Here is a 24197-nt window from a genome sequence, read left to right on the forward strand (position 1 = left end):
ATTTTTGCAAATTAATTGCATAGAACTTTAGCAGTTTACAAATATCACTACAGCTATACCTCCACCTTCTCAGTGAAACTTTTTTGTTTATTGAAATACTTGTCATGCGTGCACTGCGTGCATTTTGTAAATAAATGTGAGTGAGCTTGAGTTATGGCTGTGAGCATGCACAGTTGCATCTGAAGGCACTGTAAACAAAACTGTGAATAGACCTACCTGTCTGCAAGCTGAGAGCAACCAAAGTACAGATGCCATAGACTTAAGCAGCAGTTCTTTCTTATCATTAACTACCTTTCCCATATACCTCTGCTGAGCAAGTGTCTAAGGCAACTTTCTGCACTCCACATGTGGTGTACTACATCTTCATTACAATGCTCTTATAGCGATAATGCCGGCAAAACTTCAGGAGCGGTATAGTTCACATCATCTGGCGTGCCGAAGATTGCCTACCCGTGGTCTATGGGGTATGCTGGGATCAGTGCAAATAATGAAGTACAGTATTGGATGAGCCACCCTCATTAATTTTTGGTCTCATTGGTGTTTGAAATAATTTTTTTCCCCCTTGCTATACAATATTCACAAATTCTAACAATATTGGTGTGGTGCGTGGTATTTTGTTTAATTCTATAATTATCTTTGCAGCCACAGTAGAATGTTATAATCCAAGGACAAATGAATGGAATTATGTTGCGAAAATGAATGAACCGCACTATGGCCATGCTGGAACTGTTTTTGGTGGATTAATGTACATTTCAGGTATGTAAAGCAAACTAGCACTTTTTCCTGCATCACCAAAGTTCTACCTTCAAAGCATTTGTACGATTGCCTTTCAGCATGTGACTTTTGATGTTTTCAGATGATTACTTTGCATCTATGATATAGAAGTAGTTACCGAAGGGATCATTAATATCACTTTTTTGAGTTTTGACTTTAACTGGAAGGCTTATTAGTATTAACTGCTTTTTGACTGAGGGGTTATCAGAATTTGTGTGATATGAAACAATTGCATTGTGACATTTTTAATTTCATGCGTCTCGTTATTGGATCCATACATTAATTTTATATATAATTTGTTATGTTTTTTTTTTTTGTGTGTGTGTGTGTGTTTTTAAAGGACACATTTTATTTTTTTTACCAGAGGGCAGCCTCTGACGAGGTTTTGTTAGACTGTATTTTGGCATTTTCCAGGTCAGCGGCAAATCGTTCAAGTTATTATTCATTGGCAAATAGCATCCAATGTTGGAGAATCGGCTGGATCGACTGAATCCTTGACCACATTTCGCTTTGTTAAATATAAGCATTGCCATTGCGGTCGGAATTCGGTCGTTCTTACTGGACTGTTAGTGAATAAACCTGTAACAACCCTGCTGCTAGCTTGAGCTCCTAATGTTAAATAATCCTGATAATTTCTCATTGCTGATTTTTGGAAATCTGCTTATGTCTAAAATTGTTTCAATAGTGTTGGTCTGTTCCTAATTGACATATTTCCAGTAGTTTCATGTGTCAGATCAATTAAATGTTACAAGGTTTAACAAATACAAACTTTAAATATATAAGTAGAAAAACGGTCTCTTACAGCATTGAAATAAATGAAACTTGTATTGCAAGGCAGAACAAGCAGACTTTAGAAAATCGGCAATGAGAAATCATCAGAGCTATTTTACTGTAGTAGCTCAAACAAGCAGCCAGCCATGTGAAGTAGACTATATTATGGAGCTTCTAAATAAAGAGAGACTGCTTAGGAGGAAAAGGGACCAGGCACGCATGTACAGACACGGCAGCTCTGCTCTGCTTAGAAGAGCACACAAGGCGATGACTGATGACATCAATGGTGTATGAATATGGTCTACTTTTCTGTGGAAGTAGTGGGCAGGTTTTCAGGTATTTTTACATCTAATCAAAAATGTAATAAATAAAAAAGCCATATGTTTTCATTACATGCCGCATGGATTCTTATCATTAAAAAAATTAAAATCTGGAGACCGTTGTCTTTTAAGGATGCAACTGATAAATGCACAACATTTGCACATGGCACTCTTTACACAACATTGATTTTTAATTGTTGCAGTAGTGGTAGCTGTATTTTAATTGAATTTACCGGAATCATTTGTTTTTTACTCTAGCAGTGCACTCAAAACAAATAAAAGCATATATGGGAGCATTTGGTTTATAACACTTAATATTTGTGTTAATTCTATATAGTTGCTCATTTTTCTTTTTGCCTTAATCTTCCATATATACATTAAGACAGAATGTGTTAGTTGCTCCTATTTGTCAGACTAAGAAGCTCATCAGAGGAAGAATATTCATCCCACAATCAGAAAGTCAATAGAGCACAGCTGCAGCTGTATTGCTCTTTTTATAGTGGCCTAATCGCAGTGAGATGGATGTCCTTCCTGAAAGTGAGTGAACAGGATTTCTGTTCTGTGTTTAGTGCATTACAAATACTCTTTCACTAATTATTTAATCCATGGACAACAGAATGCCATTGAATGATTTCCTTTGTGTATTAGTACAATCGCTTAAGGAGGATAACTCTATCTGTATTGCCTCATTAACCCTCTGAATGCATCTTCAAGCATGTGCGTACTTATTGAAATATATGGGCACATCTGTCAAGTTGCTGATATTCTTTTATTAGGACACCATGGTTCTGTACAGAGCAAGTAGTTTTATAATAATGGGAATGTTACTTTATTACATATTATGACATATAAAACTTTGTTAATGTGTAGACGTTGCAAAGCTTCCATGCAACCAGGAACAAACAGGTCAAAAGCAGACTCTGCAGGTGGATTTACTGGTCTGTTAAGCTGCGTCTTTAAGCTGCAGACAAATGGTTATTAAAATGTATCCATTAAAATATATTTCTAATCAAATAATTGTTCTGTGTGGTGTCCTCGCCTATATGTCCTTGTGTGTAATAACAGAAATCTATAATATATAAAAATGGTGTGGGGTTGTACAGGATACATTTTAGTGACCAATGATGCATGGAAATAAGCTGGTGTCTAATAATTGTACTTTGTTATACCAGGTGGGATTACACATGATACCTTCCAGAAAGAATTGATGTGTTTTGACCCAGACACTGACAAATGGACTCAAAAAGCTCCCATGACCACAGTTCGAGGTCTACATTGCATGTGTACTGTCGGAGACAAACTTTACGTCATCGGAGGCAATCATTTCAGAGGAACAAGTGATTACGATGATGTCCTGAGCTGTGAATACTACTCACCATCTTTGGATCAATGGACACCAATCGCTGCAATGTTACGTGGACAGAGTGACGTTGGGGTAGCTGTCTTTGAAAATAAAATTTATGTGGTTGGAGGATATTCTTGGAATAACAGATGTATGGTTGAAATAGTTCAGAAGTACGATCCTGAGAAAGATGAATGGCACAAAGTTTTCGACCTGCCAGAATCGCTTGGGGGAATCAGAGCTTGTACTCTAACAGTTTTTCCACCAGACGATAACAGTTGTTCACCTTCTCGAGAATCTCCACTTTCAGCACCTTGAGGACTAGAGATACTGTAATATCTTTTGCACTGCAACAATATGGATATTTTAATTATCTGCTGGTAGTATCAGCCGAACCTGACCAACTGGAATTGGCAAACTTTCTTTGAGAGAGACTATCACATGATTTGTACTATTCATTTGGCTTTGGGTATTTATCAAAAATGTTAACATTATTAAATCTATTTAAAATAGCCAAATGTTTAATAAAGCAAACAAAAACTAGTCTTTCAAAGTTGAATTAGGTACGTATGTAATGTGGGAAATAAATTAAACGTCAAGACGCAAATGTGGTGACCGTTAACTGTAAAACCACAGACCTATTTGATACATTCTTTCCTAACTGCTAATGAAAATGAACATTTTATTTTCAATTTGAAGATCAGTTACTCTACCATGAAATGTCTGCTGCCCTATCTATATGAGAACTTAATATGCCTCTTTAAGAACGCAAAGTCCCCTTGCCCCCTTGTTTAAAATTTGGTGCAACATAAAACAAACGTTTGTTAAAAATTGTTGATCAAAATTTTCTTTTCTTAAGCTACACCACGTTTAGGTACTTAATCTTTCAATAGAGACATAAAATGTTTTTATTTCTGCTCGTAAAATGAAATTAAGACCTGCTGTATACAAAATTCATCTCAGAAGCTCCTTTTATGAATATAATTAAAATAAGAACAAGACATGTTAACAATGAACAAAATCAATTCTCGTGGCTAAGAATTCTATTTAGTCTAAGGTCTCAAGCCCCCTCTCCTTCCTTTCATGTTGGGGGAAAAAACATGCATATGATTTGTTCAATGTATAGTCTCTATTAAGGTTATTTAGCACAAAATGCAGCTGGGGCTGGGAAGCTGCTTTTGCTCAGTGGACTGAATCCCATGTTTTATCTTCCTTTGTTCAATAAAAAGAAATAACTTTTAACTGCAATTATTGAGAGTGAGATACTTCATTAATATTGTTTTTCTGTCTGCTTCTTGGCTGTTGCCTAGTTACATGCTTTCCTGTATGTTTGTGGGTTAGTTCGCTGTATGTGCTAGGAAACCAAAGCACAAATGTGTACTGTGACCTACATTTTGAGATTTTTTATTTTTTTTCCTCCTTCTGCTGTGCTTGGCTTTCCAAACACTGCAGAATGCAGCATAGAGAACAGTGATAGAAAGAATTTTAGAACCAATGTGTGCATTTTGCGAAATATTGCAATCGAGATATAAAATTTTATGTTAAGTTCTAAAGAGTTGATGGCTACGCTTGGCACCCTCGATGTTTGTAAACTATATTTCCCATCATGCTCAGCAAGCCAACATTAGCCTTTTTCTATCTTAAAGGGATATTTATGCTTAAATTCTGGCATGGTTGAATTGTTCATTTATTTTAGAAATCTAGTCCTATCTGAGAAGTAACATGAATCTTTCCTTGTTAAAGCTTTTATTGCAAAAGGTAAGATAAATACTGCATTCTCACAACGGTCCTGATTTGCATTTTCATGGGAACATCATGATATCATTTTTCAGAGAATATTTTATCAGTCGATAGTGTGCTACAAATGTTGTTGGCAAATGTATGTAGGCAGGCATTCATTTCACAGCAGGACCATGTGTTCAGTATTATGGTAGGCTGCACTAAGCCTTTTTGGGAATGATCTTGCCTACTCGTCCGCTTTGGAAGCCATCATACATTTTTCATGGGTACCACCTACATATCTCAAGATTGACTCTTTGGAAAGTCTCCCTTGGGCACGGAGACTTGTTCTCTCAGCTTATTTGTAAAGGTTAATAGTATTTCTCAGGAAGACTTGGCTGCAAAAAGTTACACATGCATATTAGTTTTAAATGGTTCTGAGGATCGTGGCCTAGTTAAATGGCTACTTTTTAAAATGTGCTCTCTCACAACCTGGGCTACAGTTTACAAAATGAAGCACTTCAGACTAAATATTATAACTAAAACCAGTATATATTGTGAGATGGAACAGCAAAGCTATAAGCAAGAAAAAAAAAAAGATGGATCTACCCAAAGTATGAAAGAAAGGCAATCTGCTCTGGAGTAGGCTGCAGCCTCATTGTAAAGAAATGTGTGTAACTTAACCACATGAAGCAGGAGCATCTATAACTCTACCTCAAATGGAGAACCTCTGTTCAAGCCAATGTACAGGCAGGCTTGGTCAATATAAGTAGAGAGGTGGCAGAAATAGGGTTCCAGACATTGCAAAACGAAACAAAAAAAACACATTGATTTATCTTGCAGAGGCTCACAACACTTTAAGATTTTCATCAGTTCCTTCTCCTTGCCTATTAAACTGCTTTCTTCCAAATGTCTGATACAAAAGTACAGATCCCTAGGAATATTAGAATCTAAAGGTCACTGGAAACTGTCCCTGGCTGAGCTCTTCTCATAACTCCAAGATGTCTTCCAGCAGATCCTACCAGATGTTACTGAACATGATGCATTCATAGACATGGCCCATTGGCTCCAAAACCAACATTTCAACCACAGAAAAGACAGAGGGGCATGTGCCTGAGGATGTAGTATTGTACTTTTGTCATATATAAGATGATGTAATGCAACAAACTAGAAAGAAAAAAATAAAGCAATATAGAGCAATGACTGCACAGTGTCAGAATATTGGATAGATAAAACCGCTTATATTCTGAAGTGGAATGCATGAAATTTGATTAGTGCTGGAAAAAGTTAACTGACATTAGATCTGATAGCATGTTAGATTTAGAGAGGACAAACTTGTTCCAAAGAGAAGAACGTGTTTGCTTGAAACAGTTGAATATTCTGATCGTTATACCAGATTCTGGCTGACCCCTTTCCACCAGTCATGAAATGTAGCTTTTCTCATGCATTATTAGACAATCTTGTAAGGTGTTTTTTTTTTTTCTTTCTTTAACTGTATATATGGTATCAGAAGTGCAAGAGCTATATAACAAAGATAAAGGAACTATATAACAAAGATAAAGGAAATACATATATATATATTTATATAGTTCCTTTATCTTTGTTCATATTGTACAGCCTAAATGTGCTTCATTTAAATCATTTATATCCCAACCAATAGATATAATCAATGGCTCATTGCTGGAATGCCCTATAATGCTAAATTATAGTATCACTGCTGACTTCGTGCATATTTAAGCCAGGCTCCTGTGTGATGCAGCAAGGACCCAATCAAGGGTTTTCACAACCGGCTAGAACAATTGGGTAAATACGAGAACAAAATATAGAGCACAGAGGGTCCAGCTGCCACTCAAGAGAAACCAGTTTCCAACAAGCAACTAGCTATAAATTGTATCAACGGCCTAAACATGCCCCTGTGCGCTGTACTGTCAAACACATTGTCTGTCTAATGATCTGACCCTATTGTTGCTGTATAAAACATTTTAACGCTTTCCGGTCTGTCTTTTTATGTGCACACACCTTGGTTTAGTTTTCTCTTTTGCATTTTTGCTTGTCAAAATGTAATACATTTTACAGTAGACATTGGATAGTTTAAAATTTAAACTATCATCTTGCAAAAATCTCAACGTGTCTAAAATAGGTAAGCTATTTTATTTTACTATGACCTTTTAATATGCATCAAATTCTTCCACGGGGCTCAGGTGTTCCTGAAAATGCAGCTGTGACATGGACCTAACTGGAAAAATTGAGGAACCCCCATTGCCCACTCTGGGCTACATGATTGCTGAAAAGGCAGAAAATAGCCGACCATATGAAAGGGGATACTGAGCAATGTTGTCAGTATGGATGATGAGCTTGGCATAAATTAAGCTTGCTTTTCTAAAATAGTTATCTAGAGATTGTTTAATAGTGGTAATGTTATTCTTCTAAGAACTACAATAGAATGTGAACATTGCTTTTGTGACTAGAATTGCAATGTTAATGTTCTCCTTTTGTTGACAAGCTTGCTGGCTGGACAGAAACTATTGGCAAGAGAGAAGCACACCGGTTTTTCAGAGAAGATTTTGTTCTCCTAATGTGGAGACGCTCAAGGGTCTTTGTATGGGTGACCCTGCCTGAAATTTATTCAGGCAATCTTAAATGGATTAAGAAATATATGAAAAAATGTATGTTGTAAGTTGTCACACTTTTAAGTATCTAGTACGCCATGTCAGCTTCTCTATCCTGTTTACCTACCTTCTGCCCCTCTGTTGGTTTTCCAACTGGTCCTGTAGGCAGCTTATTAAGGTAGAAAGGATGAAGATATTTTAGTTGCTGCTGGTCTAGCACCACTGTAGTGGCACCAGCAAATGGCAGCTGCTGCAAAACCTGTTTACGGTCAGGGAGAGCCAAGTAGGGGGATTCCGCGATAATCACAGTTGAAGTTATCCGATATAGGAAAAGTAAATTGAAAACCACAACCCACATGAAAGGTCTGAATTTGTTACAACTGGTTATGTTGGCTTGCTGTCAGAAACCACATTTCTATACCGGAGACTCAAATGTCTATTCTAGAGAGATCCTGTGAAATACTCCTCTCAACCTGAATGTATTTTTTTTTTTTTTTTTTTTTGTGAAAGAGTGCCCCTTTGTTGTGGTAGGTGACCAGAAGCGGTGCGCTAAGTAAAATGAGTGTCGTCCGGATGTTGCCTGATGCAGTATGTTTGTGCACAGATTCACAACTCTTTGTGTAGAAAGAAGGAATGAACAAATTTAAATCTCTTTAGTATTGCAAAACGGCGCCTCTGAGCGGATATGATAGTATTACACAAATATCATCTCTGCCAATACAAACCATTGTCTGGAAATCTATTCATAAACATGACTATACAAAGGACACAAGCTCACACATTTAGACTGAAATAAATGAGATTTAGTCCAAGGCAAATAAAAGGGTTTTTACAGTAAGAACAATAAGGATTTGGAATTCTCTGCCTGAAGAGGTGATTTTATCAGAATCTGTACAGATGTTTAAACGGCAATTGGATATATGATACATACTTGGAAAAACATTAAAATTCAGTGATATCATTTTTCATTAGTGGGATAATAGCTTCTTGATCAGAGATATGACTGCCCTTTGGGGTGAAGAAGAATTTTTTTTTTTTTAATTTGTTGCAAAATTCGAAGCGCTTTAAACTGGTTTTTGTTTTTATTTGGATCAACAGCAAAAACACGTGTGAGAAAGACAACTTGATTGATGTATGTCTCTTTTCAGCTCTACATTATCAACATAGTAAATAGATACAAATACCTACCCTTTGTTCCTTCTCATTGTCTGTTCTCTCTCATGCACTTCACTCACAATTTAATTTATTCCTGACTCCCTAAGCAGTTTGCCACACACACTCTGGGCCACCGCACTTACAGACACAAGCTTCCTTGACTGGTCCTCATATGAAGCTACTATCAAACAAGGTTCACCGAGAAAAGAAAAGGGCATAGCACTTGTAATACAAGAATTGTTATAGAAAGGCATAATTGAACCTACACTCTCACTGTACAACACTCCTGTTAAACTTAAACCCTGTCCCCAAACCAGGCAGATCTGAATACATGTTCACACATGATTTAAGGGCAGTTAATGCACTTGTCTAACCCTGGTACCATTGGTGCTTGTTACATAGCTGAAAAGAGACTTGCGTCCATCAAGTTCAGCCTTCCTCACATTTGTTTTTTGCTGTTGATGTCAATGCAATTCCACACAATGCTACACATTTTACTGTTGTTTGGTTGTGCAGTGCGTTCTTTAGCATCCCAGTGCATCCTGACAAAAAACTGTTTGGTTTCACATATAAAAGGGGTCAGTATATATGGAAGAGGCTGCACCAAGGATGTTGTGACACTCCCACTACATACTCCGTTGTTGCCTGTAAGACCCTGGACCGCCTGTGGGGATCTGTGCTGATATAGTATGTCGATGATCTGCTATTATGCAGTCCTGATGAAGACAGTTGCAAAATTGACTCTTTACATTTGTTACAGCATCTTGGTGATTGTGGACACAGTGATTTTAAAGAAACTACAGCAGTGATGGCTAACCTTGACACCATAAATTGTTTCTGGACTACATTTTCCCTGATGCTCAGCTAGCTTTTAGAGTCTAAAAGCTAGCTGAGCAACATGGGAAATGTAGTTCAGAAACAATTTATGGTGTCAAGGTTAGCCATCACTGAACTACAGTTTTATCTCTCTCAAGTGAATTATTTAGGGTTTGTCCTTACTGCTTTTCACATAGAGATGCATTGATTCAATGTATCTCTACGAGGACATGCTGATTTACCAGGGTGGCATTTGGCTCCACCACCCAGCTTGCCTCCTTGGCTGAAATCATCAGAATTGACAATCTCAGCCTATAGGAAAGCATTGTGGTAGTCGGAGATAATCACTTTTGATTATGTCAGAGCAAACGCCAGCAGCCTGGAATAAAGGTAAGATTTTAGTAGATTTGTAGGCCATGGAATGGAAGCTAGATAGTGTTTTTAATACATGTTTGTGTTTCTGAATCTATAGTGTTCCTTTGTGTTAACAGCTAATCTAGACCTGAGTAATAAAGCGTATTACTGGGCCTTAGAGTGGATGGACTTAATGCTATATATACTAGTGTAAGATCAGCCTTGGTTAGGGACACAAGATGAGATAAGGCAGCCGAAGGTCAAGGGTTGCAGAAAGAAGAATGGTTGTCAAGCCAAGGTCAGAAAATGATGTAAACGAGATAAACACAATCTCTGCCAACCTAAAAAATGGAAGCCACGACAGGTCAGAGAGTAATAGCTATTGAGGTTATATATAGCTTTAAGTGGGCAGGGATTGGTTGATTACACCAATATGATCTGCGTGCATTTCATTTGCGTAATCACGCACGCACGTCCGCTTCATTAACCTGACCGAAGGAGACAGAGCCTTTACACTGCTCCGATCTACAGCAGCTGACGTCTGACAAAATGCCCCAAAAATTATCTAATTAGAAAGATGAAAGTGAGGTGAACTGGGACACGCCTCCGACTCTAGCGCAGGGAGGGAGCTGTGACAACAGGATTCTCATTGGTTCACCTCCCCAGTTATGTAATTGCTGCTGGCCCAAATAGCAGAGTTGGTAGCATCAACCCAAGCATGTAAAGCCTTTGCTCGAAAGGATGTGACTATCTAACCACGTATGCTATTGGAATGGTGCATGACTTTGGCCTAATATGGTGGAGCAGAGGTTTTATTACTGTTAGTGGGAAAAGGGCATCTCACATGCAGCTGCGATCTAAAACCTGCCTTTTATAATGCCTAATTTAATTGCCATTGTCAAATGTGAAGGCTGTAGCAGTGATTCTACAGAAATCAGAATGGGAAATGATTTTGCAGACAGTAGCTAAGCAAGCAGCCATGTATGGTCCACCCTTCCCAGAATGCCAATCACAGACATCTACTGAGTTTCAACTGTCTGTGACCATAATACCAGATTTACAGAGTTGTACCTACCTGTAAGATTTACAGGACTGGGTCCATCAGGGACTGACCGAGAACCAGTCTATGGTCAGATAAGAAGGGGAAAAGAGACATTTCTAAGGCAGCAGCTCTGCTTTTTATCAATCATTTTTGTGGTTTTGGTAATATTGGTAAGACATAGACTAAGCATCTCATTACCATTAGGTTTGTGATACGTGCTTTGTCTCCATTAGTGAAAGTTCAGCTGAGCAGATGCTAACTTGTGCAAAAAATAATCCAGGAGGATTCAAGAAAAGCTTAGAAAAGGCGCTAAATTTACATTTATCAACTTGCCTGATCATTTACCAACAGTCCTGGCAGAATTCAAAATGACCCCTAGTTCCAGTACAGGTTATTCAGCCTTTGAAATTTTAATGGGTAGACCCTTTTCAACAACTTGGTTTAAGACAAGGCTTCTGTGGTAAGGGGAGACCTTCGGTTATTGAGGACCAGTGTTTTGCATTTGATGGAAAAATTGAATGGCATTTACAGTGATGTGAATAATTTTCTGCCTTCTCCTACCTGTGAACCTAAGCATCCATTCAAACCAGGACATGGTGCTGGAAAAGCTGCTATTCAAGAATAAAACCCTTGACCCACCTTTTGGTCCACCTACTGACATGGTCACCATAAACTGCACCACAGTGTTAGCAGTGGATATTCCAATATGGATCCATGCAAGCAGAATAGAAACCTTGGACTGGAGACTGAGTCTTGCTCTTTTCGATGTCTTTAGAAATGTATTACACTATATGCTGGCATAGTAGAACTGATTATCCTGTCTTCCCTTATTCCCGGTGCACCATTGCACACTCACCTGATGGTTTTCATCCAGTATTGCCCTGTACTAACTATTGTTTCCCCGCATGTAGGGCACCCCCACGGTGAACTACATTTGTCCTTGTGGGAACATGACAATACTAATGTTAAGGCTGCAAGAAACTTTTACCAGTCCCTTAATCTCACCAAATCCTGTTATATCTGTGGGCACACTACAAATTCTCAAAATCCTAGATACCTCTTTTTATGACACTCCTGGACAATTGACTCTAAACAACAGCAAATCCTCAGAGACACCTATTACATGCATGTGAGAAATTATGCCCTTAACCTCTTAAGGACACATGACATGTGTGACATGTCATGATTCCCTTTTATTCCAGAGGTTTGGTCCTTAAGGGGTTAAACGGATTGTGTGTAAGGTTTACAAAGTTGTATTCTTTATGTTTTAGAGCCCTCTGCCCCACCCCTTCCTCGTACCCACTGCTCATAAAAGTTTAAATAAAAATTTAATTAGCCGATTCCAGTGCAAATCTCTCTCTGCTCTGGGTCAGCAATCTGCCTCCTCCAACATCATCTGACTGAGGTAAAGGGGACTAATGTGCATCCTATGGAGATTCTACAGATGCTGGATGTCCGCATACCAACAGTCTGTTAGCCACCATGAAGTGCCTTTAGTAGCTGTCTGACTGACAGCCACTAGAGGCAGTCTTAGTCCTGCAACGTAATTATTGCAGTGTCTCAAAAACTCATGAATTGGTCTGGAAGACTATAGTATCCCTTTAAAAACCCTCACCAAACCATTACCATACAATGCCCAGTCCAACCTGGTGAGAATGTTAGCAATTGAACATAGGGGAAGAGTTAAAATAGGAACAGTTTTCTGTTTGTTTTCCTCCTCATTTGCATTGTGTGCCCTGGTTGTGCCGGGACTGAACTGAAATGTGATGTAACTTATAAATATCTATATCAAAGAAAATAAATCCATCCATGAGAAAAACATATATGTAATAGGTGAGATTTAATGTTTTACATAATGATGTAATTTTCAGAGACCTGACAGTTACCCTTTAATTATTCAATGCATCAATATTTAGCGGTAATCAACATCTTTTGACTACACAATTGACTAAAATATAGTTATTCTTCACTGAATATAGGAAAGGCACTTACATTCCAAGTTTTTGATTGGTATCAGGCATTTTTTTATGTATATTTTTCAATATAATTTATGTACAGAATATATTAAAACAAGAACTTCTACAGTTGTTTCTCTTGTGCAATTTGTTTTGCCATGACAACCAGCTCATGAGCTGAAAATACTTAACTAAGTTAAGTGCATGTAATTTATGGAGAAATTCAACTCAATTAATTAGTAGCAAGAACACTGTGGGTTGTAGAGATGGCTTAAATTTGATAATGCTTAGTAACTATTTAATCGCCAGATTCCGGTTAACTGTTACAGTATGGCTGTATGGTGATGTAGAGCAAAAACAGCACAAAATTTCAGTCTCTTAAAGAGTCTAAAGTACAGTTTAGTTGAAAGAGCTGATCCATTATATAGAAACCAGAAAAAACTTTTGCTTTGGCTTTCAAAATTCCTATCATCCTTCCATATGTTATAAACACCTATGGTGTTGTGTTACTCACATATAGCATCCAAACCCTACTTATTATTTAAGGAACAGTATAGTCACCAGAACTACAGCTTATTGTATTTTTGGCTGGTGAGTAGAATCATTCCCTTTAGGCTTTTTGCAGTAAACACTGACTTTTCAGAGAAAATGCAGTGTTTATATTACAGCCTAGTGAAAACTCCACTGGCCGCTCCTCAGATGGCTATTAGAGGTGCCTCCCGGGGCAGTGCTGCACACTGTGCAGTACTGCCATTCAGTAGTCAATATCTCCACCCCCTGCATGCAGACACTGATCCTTCCTCATAGAGATGCATTGATTCAATTCATCTCTATGAGGAGATGCTGATTGGCCAGGACTGTGTTTGACTTGTGCTGGCTCTGCCCCTGATCTGCCTCCTTGACAGTCTCAGCCTATACTATGGAGAAGCATTGTGACTGGCTCAGAGCAACAGATCAGGAAAATTCCCCGAACATAGACCAGCTCTCTAACGTGGGGATCCCTTTAATTTCCACGCTAGAGAGCTGGTCGTAAGTGGTCATATGTTTGTGTTCCTTACCCTATAGTGTTCCTTTAACACATCAAATATGCAGCATATTGCACTTTTAATACATAGTCATGTAACATTTGCACCCCATGCTGTATTAGCATCCAATATACACTTCTTCCAGCCAATATGCCTGGAATGTATACATTGTACCCTGGGTTAAAAACTAGACAATGACACAAATCCCTTTCACCTGCGCCTCTTCAATCAAATGCTGCTATGTGTAGCATTTCATTGAAGAAACCAGTTTGATTCGGTTCTGGAGGTGAAACTTGAGCTTAATGAAGCAGTGTTTGTGTATGACATGCCCTGCAGTCTCACTGGTCAGTTCTCTGCCATTTAGAAATTGAATCACTTTTGTGTTTATGCAACCCTACCACAGTATGCCTCCCCTGGCTGTGACTCACACAGCCCACATGAAAAAAGGTTTGATTTTTCAATCAGTTCGTACAGTACAGTGTGATTTTTTTAGATGGTTTCATTAGACTTGCGCACAAATCCCTTTCACCTAAAGTTGAAGGAACCAAATCTCAAATCTCACACATTAGACACCTATAGGCTCTAGCAGGCACTTAACAGAACAGAAGATAAGAAATTCTAAATATTGTGCAATAAGGGGGCTAAGTAAAAAAAAGTGTTTAGGGATACTGTGTGAATCTCCTCCATGGGAGGTGTGACTTAGGGCTGCATAAACAACGTGATTTACTCCTAATTGGCAGAGAATATTGCAGTGAGATGGAGGGCATGATATAAACAATAAAACTGCTTCATTATGCTAAAGTTGTTTTTGTGCTTAGAGTTGCCTTTAAACAGCCATAATTCCGTATTACTCAGTATCTGCCCCACGCGACTGCATTCTGTGAACATCTATTAGGTGGATTATGAGTAAGAGGCTGGGGGACAACTGCATGATGATATGCATTAATACTGTATTTATTTATTGTAAAGAGCCCACTTCTTGGCATCTTGGGAGCTTGTCAGATAATGCTTTGCAGTGCGGAAGACCTTTCTACCACCTGTTTAAGTGTAGCACATACTTATAATTTAATCCAATTGAGTTTGCAATTAATTGAGCAGCAAACTATAAGGCAGTATAAGGTGTCATTGCCCTTTTGACTATCTTATCAACTGATCTTAACAGTTTTAAATCTACCCTCTGGGCTTCAACAGTAGATATAATGAATGTTACAGCAATTAATTACATGGATTTTTTTTACCATCTCATTTCTCTTTGCCTTTTTTGCTTAAAGGGACACTATAGTCACCAGAAAAACTACAGCTTAATGTAGTTGTTCTGGTGAAGATAATCATTATATGCAGGCATTTTAATGCAAACACTGCCTTTTCAGAGAAAAGGGAGTGTTTACATTGCCCCTAGGGACACCACCAAGTGGCCACTCCTCAGATGGCCACTGGAGGTGCTTCCTGGCTCAGTGCTGCACAGTAGGCAGCTCTGCCGTTCAGCGTCCCCACACTCTGCATCAGGAGGCAGAATTTTCCTCATAGAGATGCATTGATTCAATGAGGAGGTGCTGATTGGCCAAAACGGCATTTGGCCCCGATCCCTTGCCGATTTAGCCAATCCAATGCTTTCCCATGATTGGTTAAAAATTGTCAATTCTGATAATGTCAGTGCGGTCAGTGGGGCCAGTGGGGGCAGACCCGCACACTTCTGGAAATAAGTTTTTCATGCTTTTAAGGGGGGAAGGGTAGGGGGGAAGCCACCTTAATGGTGGGTTTAGCACTATAGGGTCAGGAATACATATTTTTCTTTAAACACTAATAAATGTTGATGTTCTGCCCACCTCAATCTGTCCCTGTCTCCAAATCGGTTTCATTTCCATTTTCACTGCACTGGCATGGCAAATGTAAAGCGTTTTTGAGAGGGTTTGAAGTGATGCATGTCCTTAAAGGACCACTCTAGGCACCCAGACCACTTCAGCTTAATGAAGTGGTCTGGGTGCCAGGTCCTTCTAGGGTTAACCCATTTTTTCATAAACATAGCAGTTTCAGAGAAACTGCTATGTTTGTGAATGGGTTAAGCCTTCCCCTATTTCCTCTAGTGGCTGTCTCATTGACAGCCGCTAGAGGCGCTTGCGTGATTCTCACTGTGATTTTCACAGTGAGAGCACGCAAGCGTCCATAGGAAAGCATTATGAATGCTTTCCTATGTGACCGGCTGAATGCGCGCGCAGCTCGTGCCGCGCGTGCGCATTCAGCCGACGGGGAGGAGAAGAGGAGGATAGGAGGAGGAGAGCTCTCCGCCCACCGCTGGAAAAAGGTAAGTTTTAAACATTTACCCCTTTCCAGAGCACCCTCAGGGCACTCTAGTGCCAGGAAAACGAGTATGTTTTCCTGGCACTAGAGTGGTCCTTTAAAAGGACATGCATCACTTTGAGACAAGTGTCTCATCCAAAAGCTTTAGCTTTGAATGACAATGTTTCCTCACTCTGCAGGATGAAAAAAGCAGCCTTCTTTCTTATGCTTTCCACATCCACTATTGGGGTGAGGGTGGACTGATCTAACCAATCAGTGTCCTATCCCTAGGAATGCTAGAAAAGTGCAGACACGTGCCTGACAGGTTTACACCTGCAGTAGTTGGAAAATCTCTTCACCTTGTAACATCCTGGTAGGAGGAGAACAGAGTGATCAGTGTGATTCATGCAGAGCAGACTGTGGTGTTGTGTTTCTCTCTCTTGCTGCTGCACAATGATGCCCTGTTTCTGTGATTAGTGAACAGGTCTGGGGTGGTTTAGTGAGCAAGTAACGGGGGGTAGGGGTGAAGAAACTCCCCTCGTTTTTCTTGCTTAAGTTCTGGTTTGTATATTTGTTTAAGAGTGTTTCCTTGTTGGTTTAAAAAAATATTGTCAAGTGATTTTCTTCAAAGCTTTATGAAAAATTTATCTTTTTTTAAATTATTTATTTATTTATTTTTTTACAACGTCCTGTTGGATTTTTCTAGCTTGGTACCCCACCTTTAAAAAGTGAAAAAATACTTAAAACTTGGAAATATCCAAGTTGATTACCTGTAAAGGGATCACACATTCTGGTATTTGAACAGTAAAGATTGAATAGGACAAAATAGAAATAGACCAAACTTGATACAATTTAACAGAAGTTTGTAACAATTTATACAGTGACTCATACAGGCTTTATTATCTGCTGAGTAGGAAAACACTTGAAGGTAATCTTTAAAGGGACACTATAGTCATCAAAACAACTACAGCGTATTGAATTATTTCTTGTGAGTAGAATCATAACCTTCAGGCTTTTTGCTGTAAACACTGGTTTTTTTTTTTAGAGAAAATGCAGTGTTTACATTACAGCCTATTGATAACTCCACTGGCCACTCCTCAGATGGCTGCTAGAGCTGCTTCCTATATCAGTCTTGCCTAGTGTGCATCACAACATTCGGTATCTCCTCCCTCTGCATGCAGGCACTGAACTTTACTCATAGAGATGCATTGATTCAATTGCACATACATTGAAGGGTTAAAACTAAAGGGCTACTGCACCCAGTCCCCACTACATTAACCCCTTAAGGACACATGACATGTGTGACATGTCATGATTCCCTTTTATTCCAGAAGTTTGGTCCTTAAGGGGTTAAGGTAAACTGGTCTGGGTGCCTCTAGTAGATCTTAAATGGATACATGTTCAAATTCCTATATTTTGGTATTTTAACAATAAAACATCTTTGGTAACATTCAGAAAATAACCAATCATATACTACTGAATATAATGTAACAGAGTATCCACAAAAAATATTTTCTGAAGAGTAGGTTCAATTATAAAAAACACAAACACACACACACACACACACACAAACATATATCGATACATGGAAAAATGTCTCCGCTGCAAAGGATTTAAATGCCCATTTCTTATACCCCATGTCTTTGAATTAATGGTAGTGATAATGCAACATTAATAGGATTTATCTGTATACGTCAGTAATGACTAACCTTGGTTTTGCAAAAATTTTTGAATTTAGTATTTTGCTGTCTCAGTGACATACTAGGGATAACGGACACTGGTATAAATCTTCCATTATAACTCTTTGTATTGTATCAATATGTATGAATAGATGTAGTAAACCATATCTTCTACATGTGTGTGTATGTCTCCTTAGTATGTATTCCAATGCCATATCTGCATTCCTAGATAGACAATCTGGGCTTGTGGTTTAGAATATGTCCTTTGTCCTTCAGGTACTTGGATGGAACTAAAGTTGATGTGAGACTGTAATCACTCTATCAAACTATAAATTCTCCAGATAGGATTACATTTAACACACTGCCCAATCTATAGCATTAGTACTCATAAAATATTTTATATACTGGAAAACTCTCACACCATAAAGAGGCTACTCCTACCAGTTGTAAAACTCTTACTCTCAAATCATCTGCGTTAACTTGAAGAAATCTCTTGGTTTCCTTATTTTAATTAATTGTACCAGCGTGTTAAGTGGTTGCGAAGATTTCAGTCACATGGAAGAATTGTGAAAGAGGATCACGTTTCTAGCAATCAGGAATTGTGATGAATACAGAGTGTCTCTCGTAATCTAAACGTAATGGACTGTAAAGAGTGTTTATCAGATGGAATCACACAACTCAATGCCTTACAGTGCTGTAAAAAATATAAATCTGGTTGAAAGGGAAAGTTAGCACTGATGGAAAGCATGGTGGCTATCCATCATTTTTACTGAGAGGGACACTTTCAAGATACATTGGATAAAATGTTTTGAATAGATTTTGGAAGAATTTCTAGATTACTTTTTCCTTCCTGGAGTGTTTCAATGTAATGCACTATATTATATATTCTCCTAGCTTTTCAAGGGGAGTTCATAGACTGGGCATTCTGTGGGAGACATGATTCATGCCCTTTATAAAAATGCTAATTGTCTGGATTTTAAAATCTGTAACCATGAATGCAGATCATGAATGTATGCAGCAGTTTCAAATTTAAATAGGTTGATTTGCCTAACGTATTTTATATGGACTGATTTGTCTCTTGCATTTTTATATGAATTCCGTTTAACCCTTTCACATGGGATAGGGTTTAACACTTTACATTATTTGAAATGTGACATTTTAAAGGAAACAGACAAGTAATTATTGTTTTATATACATGCATTTTATAAAAAATTACCTCTGTTCTATTTTCCTTTTAAGCATTGTTTAATTAGCCTTCCCACATCCCTACCATAACTCTCATTCCTGGAAGGAGAGGCTTTCTATATCAGGTCCTTTGATCAATTAGCTAATTTAACAGAATAGGAAAAATAATTTTTCTTCTTATCGTAATAATCTTTTCCTGATTAATCACCATGTCGGCATTAAAGGACCACTCTAGTGCCAGGAAAACATACTCGTTTTCCTGGCACTAGAGTGCCCTGAGGGTGCCCCCACCCTCAGGGACCCCTTCCCGCCCGGCTCTGGAAAGGGGAAAGGGGTTAAATCTTACCTTTTTCCAGCGCTGGGCGGAGAGATCTCCTCCTGCTCTCCTCCTCCGATCCTCCTCTTCTCCTCCCCGTCGGCTGAATGCGCACGCGCAGCAAGAGCTGCGCGCGCATTCAGCCGGTCACATAGGAAAGCATTCATAATGCTTTCCTATGGACGCTTGCGTGCTCTCACTGTGAAAATCACAGTGAGAAGCACGCAAGCGCCTCTAGCGGCTGTCAATGAGACAGCCACTAGAGGACATAGGGGGAAGGCTTAACCCATTCATAAACATAGCAGTTTCTCTGAAACTGCTATGTTTATGAAAAAATGGGTTAACCCTAGAAGGACCTGGCACCCAGACCACTTCATTAAGCTGAAGTGGTCTGGGTGCCTAGAGTGGTCCTTTAACTAATGGGTTAACTCCACCCACTGACAGCAGAAGGGACACAACATAAAACTCCAATGTTATCATAAATTGGAGAGAATTTTCCCTAAAGGATTGTTCTACAGAGTTATTAACTAATGTGAGAATTCAAAGTGAATTTCAAATGTAATCATCTATAATTTGTCTGGATACTGTCGCCTTAAATTTTAAATTCACTTTGAATTCTCACTTTAGAAAAAATTCTGTTAGTATCAGGAAAATGATGGGAGGTATAGAAACCATTTTCTTATACATGCACACAGACTGCAGAAGGAACCCAAGGACCTGGTAGACTAGAAGAAAATGGAGAAAGAGAAGAGAAATGCTTAAAGTAGATTAAAGGTCAAGACTCTGATTACAACAGGACAATAGCTCCTCTGATCAGAAACAAATATATATTCAACAACTTATCTTAGAAAACAGAACCTGTTATGTTTAATATACAGCCAGCAGATAGCAAATGGGTACTAGAGCCAAGACTCAGACCAATAGGGAGCAAGAAGGGGCCAACCAACCGACTGGGTAGGTTCAAGTCTCACTTATGCTAGAACTCCAAGCCAACTGACTGGATAGGTTGAAAAGGCTATGAAATAGGTAAACCTTTAACCCCTTAAGGGCCAAACTTCTGGAATAAAAGGAAATCATGACATGTCACACATGTCATGTGTCCTTAAGGGGTTAAATTAATAAAAGTTTGGACACTGGTACGTACTTAGACAAAAGGAGTATATTTGCTTGAAATAATTCCATCTCTCAAGGTCTGATTCAGTGAGACACCGACCAATAGCTGCAGGAAAAAGAATTATCCAGGAATGCAAAAGGTAGAACGTTGTACAGATTATCACATTCTATCAAAATTAGAAGATCTAGAACACTGATATAATGTAATGGTTTTTAAAAGAGCATTTATGAGATTATAGACACAGTGGCCTTATTAAATAATAATAATGGAGTTACACTTTACCAACAAAATAATAGCCAGAGAAAATGTATAGAGGTGTTGATTATATCCCCATTTATAGAGAGAGTAATTGTGTCTGTCCATGCCACATTGCAGGATCCTGTCTAGGTTTATGATGTAAATCCATCAAATACTCCTGGTCTCTGCAAGTTTGCTCAGTAATAAAATGTGTACATTCTATCACGATTGTAACACACATGCTGCTGTTATAATTTTGTACGAATATTTAGTTTCAGCTCCATCTTCTGCAAATCCCCCCCCCCCTCCCCCAGAAAAGCCCACCTCACCAGTTAATGTCCCTGGGCAAGACACTGATTGATATATGTACAGCGCTACGGAATGTGATGGCGCTATATAAATAATAAAATAATAATAATATGTATGCCTACCTCAAATCCTCATAGATTGTAAATTCATGTAAGCTGGGCCTTCTTCGTGTGCTTTTTTTTATAATTGTAAAGAATTGCAGAATTGTCATGTCCTAACTGCCGGTATTACATTGTCTCTTCCGGGTTGACGGAGCATAGCCACACCCCCTTCTCTGACGCGGTCTCCCCACGCTACATAATGAGACCGCGCCAGATTCAAGACGCTGGATTATTGAAAAGCGTTTCCGCGAAATCAAACCGGCTAACAAGATTCCTCTAAACCTTCTGTGCACCGAACCCGGACTGGAAAACGACCCACCTTCTCCTCACCTCGACCACGGCTAGTAACTGGATCTTCTTCTTCCTGCTTAACATCTTCCCTCCCCGGAGGAGAATTTAGGGAAACCTGGACTTCCACCATTGAAAGCTAAGTCATATTTGAATCCGTAATAGGAGACTGCCGGCTCTCAAGCCTGCTAATCATTCCTGCTGCAGCCTGCTCTCAAGCCTGCTTACCTCTAACTCCAAAACGAATCATTCCTGCTGCAACTTTCAATTCCTATTTTACTCAGTTTCCATGGACTTGCAAACTCCTATCTGCTATACTGTATGCATACCAGAAGCTGCTTACTCCGTTTAACAAACATCTACTTTCTTAAAGATACAGTACCCGTGTTATACGTCTACTTAATTAAAGATACATTACCTGTGTTATTCCCTAGTATCCTAGTCATCAATCTACATCCTAAGAGATCTGCAGTTGTTTTCCATTTAAATTCATGTAAGCATTACAAGAATACATGGTGCTATATTAATGCTAGTGGAAATAATATTACTTCCCATCAGGTGTTAGGTGATTCTTCCCTCTCACTAAACACACAACGGTCATAGATATTTTAGACCACGGAAATGCACACATTAGTGTAATTCATCACATTTTAGATCTTAATTATTAATCGGAGTGATCCTGATTTGACCCAAATTAGAAATGTACCTCATACCTGCTTCTGAACAGGATTCTTTTCACAAATTCTGTACAAAATGGACTAATGTAACACATCAAGACAGTAAAGTTGGTCAGGTAGATTAGTATTCATACCAAAACAGGACATTTTGTTTTTATTTATTATTGGGTTTGTTATTTTGGATTTGTTGTATGTCTGGATGTTTGAGAACATTTGGTATCTTTGTCAATTAAGGGCTAGTGATGGTCTATGGTATAATCGCAAAGTCTGGTCCTAAGAAACCTCACTCATGAAATTAATTTCATCATTTAATGTTAGCATAGAAACATAGAATGTGACAGCAGATAAGAACCTGTCACATCCTGCTCTGTTCTGCGAAGATGTCTTGCCTTGGCTTCTGGTATCAAGTACTCTTTTTACAATTCTTGTTTAGTTTTTCTTGGTTTTTCTGGTTCTCCATTCCATTTCTGGTTTTCTTTATGCTGGGTTTTCTGGGTTAATTCCTTTATTCCGTTCCTGGAATTCCCAGTCTCCTGTATTCCTTTATATGTTTGTTTTATGTTGCCACACCCTTTCCTTTTCCATTAGTCCCTTTTGTTTCAGTTGGTTCCTGCAGGCAGTTGCTCCAAGTCCTCTGCCCCTTTCTTGCAGGTAAGTGATGTGTGTGTTTTATTATTGTTTATTTAGTCATGCATATCTAGGCAGTCTAGGACCCACCGTTAATTGGAGTACTTTGGCACAGTGGTGGGCTGCATACATCTTGGTCATTTATGTATGTCTCAATCTCCAATGTTTTACATATATAGTAATTAGTTATGTCTCTTCTTGTTTTCCCTTGTATCTCTTGTCTTGTTTTATTTTGTGTTGTATTCCCAGTTCATGTACAGTCCTGTCCTGCCTTGTTCTTGTTTTCCTCATGTCTTGTGTACATGTTCTGGGTTCTGCTTTCTGTCCTGCTCCGGTTCTGGGTTCTCCTAGTTTTGGCTTGTTTTCTTGTTTGGTGCCTGTTCTAGTCTTGCCTTGTTTCTGTACTGGATACATATCTGCTGCAGAGCCTCCCTATTCAGATCCTGGGAGGTCTGCTTATTGTAATCTGGCACCTGTGATCCGCAGAAGCTGCATCAGGGCCCTGGTATGTGGGCGCACAAACGCTGGTGCTCAACACCAGGGGGCGTGTGGGTACCCTGCATCAGCCCCTGATAATCCATTTCCACACAGTGACTCCTAATATCAAGATCAGGCATACTGGGTCCCGGTCACCGGACCGCCACCCCTGACAGAACCATTCAGCTCATCTAGTCTGCCCAATTTTCTAAATACTTTCATTAGTCCCTGGCCTTATCTTGTAGTTAGGATAGCCTTATGCCTATCCCACGCATGCTTAAACTCCTTTACTGTGTTAACATCTACCACTTTATCTGGAAGGCTATTCCATGCATCCACTACCATCTCAGTAAAGTAATACTTCCTGATATTGTTTTTAAGCCTTTGCCCCTCTAATTTAAGGCTATGCCCTCTTATTGTGGTAGTTTTTCTTCTTTTAAATATGCATACAGGTTTTAAAATGTTGAGTATATCATTTTGGCATGGGGTCTCTAACATCCATTTTGTAATAGTTTGACACTGATGTATAATGTGGTATTTATGGTGGGGTATGGAATGGTAAATATTGCATCTTAATGTTTAATGAATATCCTAATAGAACTATCATTCAGTGTAAGAGCTACAGATTTGTGAAACTGGAAGAGTAAATACGATTTTACAATTCTCAAGATACTCTGCTCATTTTGTGATGACATGTTAGTGTTACATTAACTAGCAAATAAAAATTTATAAATATAAAACAGTAAAAAAGAACATAGACATTTGATGTTGTTTTTGCAAGTCAGTCTGTTTTAGATATGTATGATCAGCATTTTGCATGATTACTTTATTCCGAGCCATATTGTGATATATTTTAGATGGATTTTCTTTTTATCTATACAGATAAGTGACTTGCACTTTGGGCACATCTGAACTGTGGGCCTTTGTCATAGGAAATCCATGGATTTCACTGCTGTGAAAACCTTGAACAAACCTGAAGACAAAATGTACAACTTGTTCTTGTGATAGTCTTGCTGACTGCACTGATT

General features: G+C 38.7%; 1 protein-coding gene across 5 annotated transcripts in view; it reads left to right on the forward strand.

Annotated features, from left to right (window-relative positions):
• Positions 1 to 4455, forward strand: part of KLHL13 (kelch like family member 13) — an 88886-nt gene extending 84431 nt beyond the window's left edge. For all 5 annotated transcript variants that reach the window (XM_063432056.1, XM_063432057.1, XM_063432055.1 and 2 more), the window contains 2 exons: positions 643 to 756; positions 3038 to 4455. In XM_063432056.1, the coding sequence (XP_063288126.1) occupies positions 643 to 756; positions 3038 to 3525 (602 nt within the window). In that variant the 3' untranslated portion in view covers positions 3526 to 4455. The remainder of the gene's footprint in view (positions 1 to 642; positions 757 to 3037) is intronic.
• The last annotated feature ends 19742 nt before the right edge of the window (positions 4456 to 24197 follow it).

Source organism: Pelobates fuscus, chromosome 9, assembly GCF_036172605.1.
Source record: "Pelobates fuscus isolate aPelFus1 chromosome 9, aPelFus1.pri, whole genome shotgun sequence".
NCBI lineage: Eukaryota > Metazoa > Chordata > Amphibia > Anura > Pelobatidae > Pelobates > Pelobates fuscus.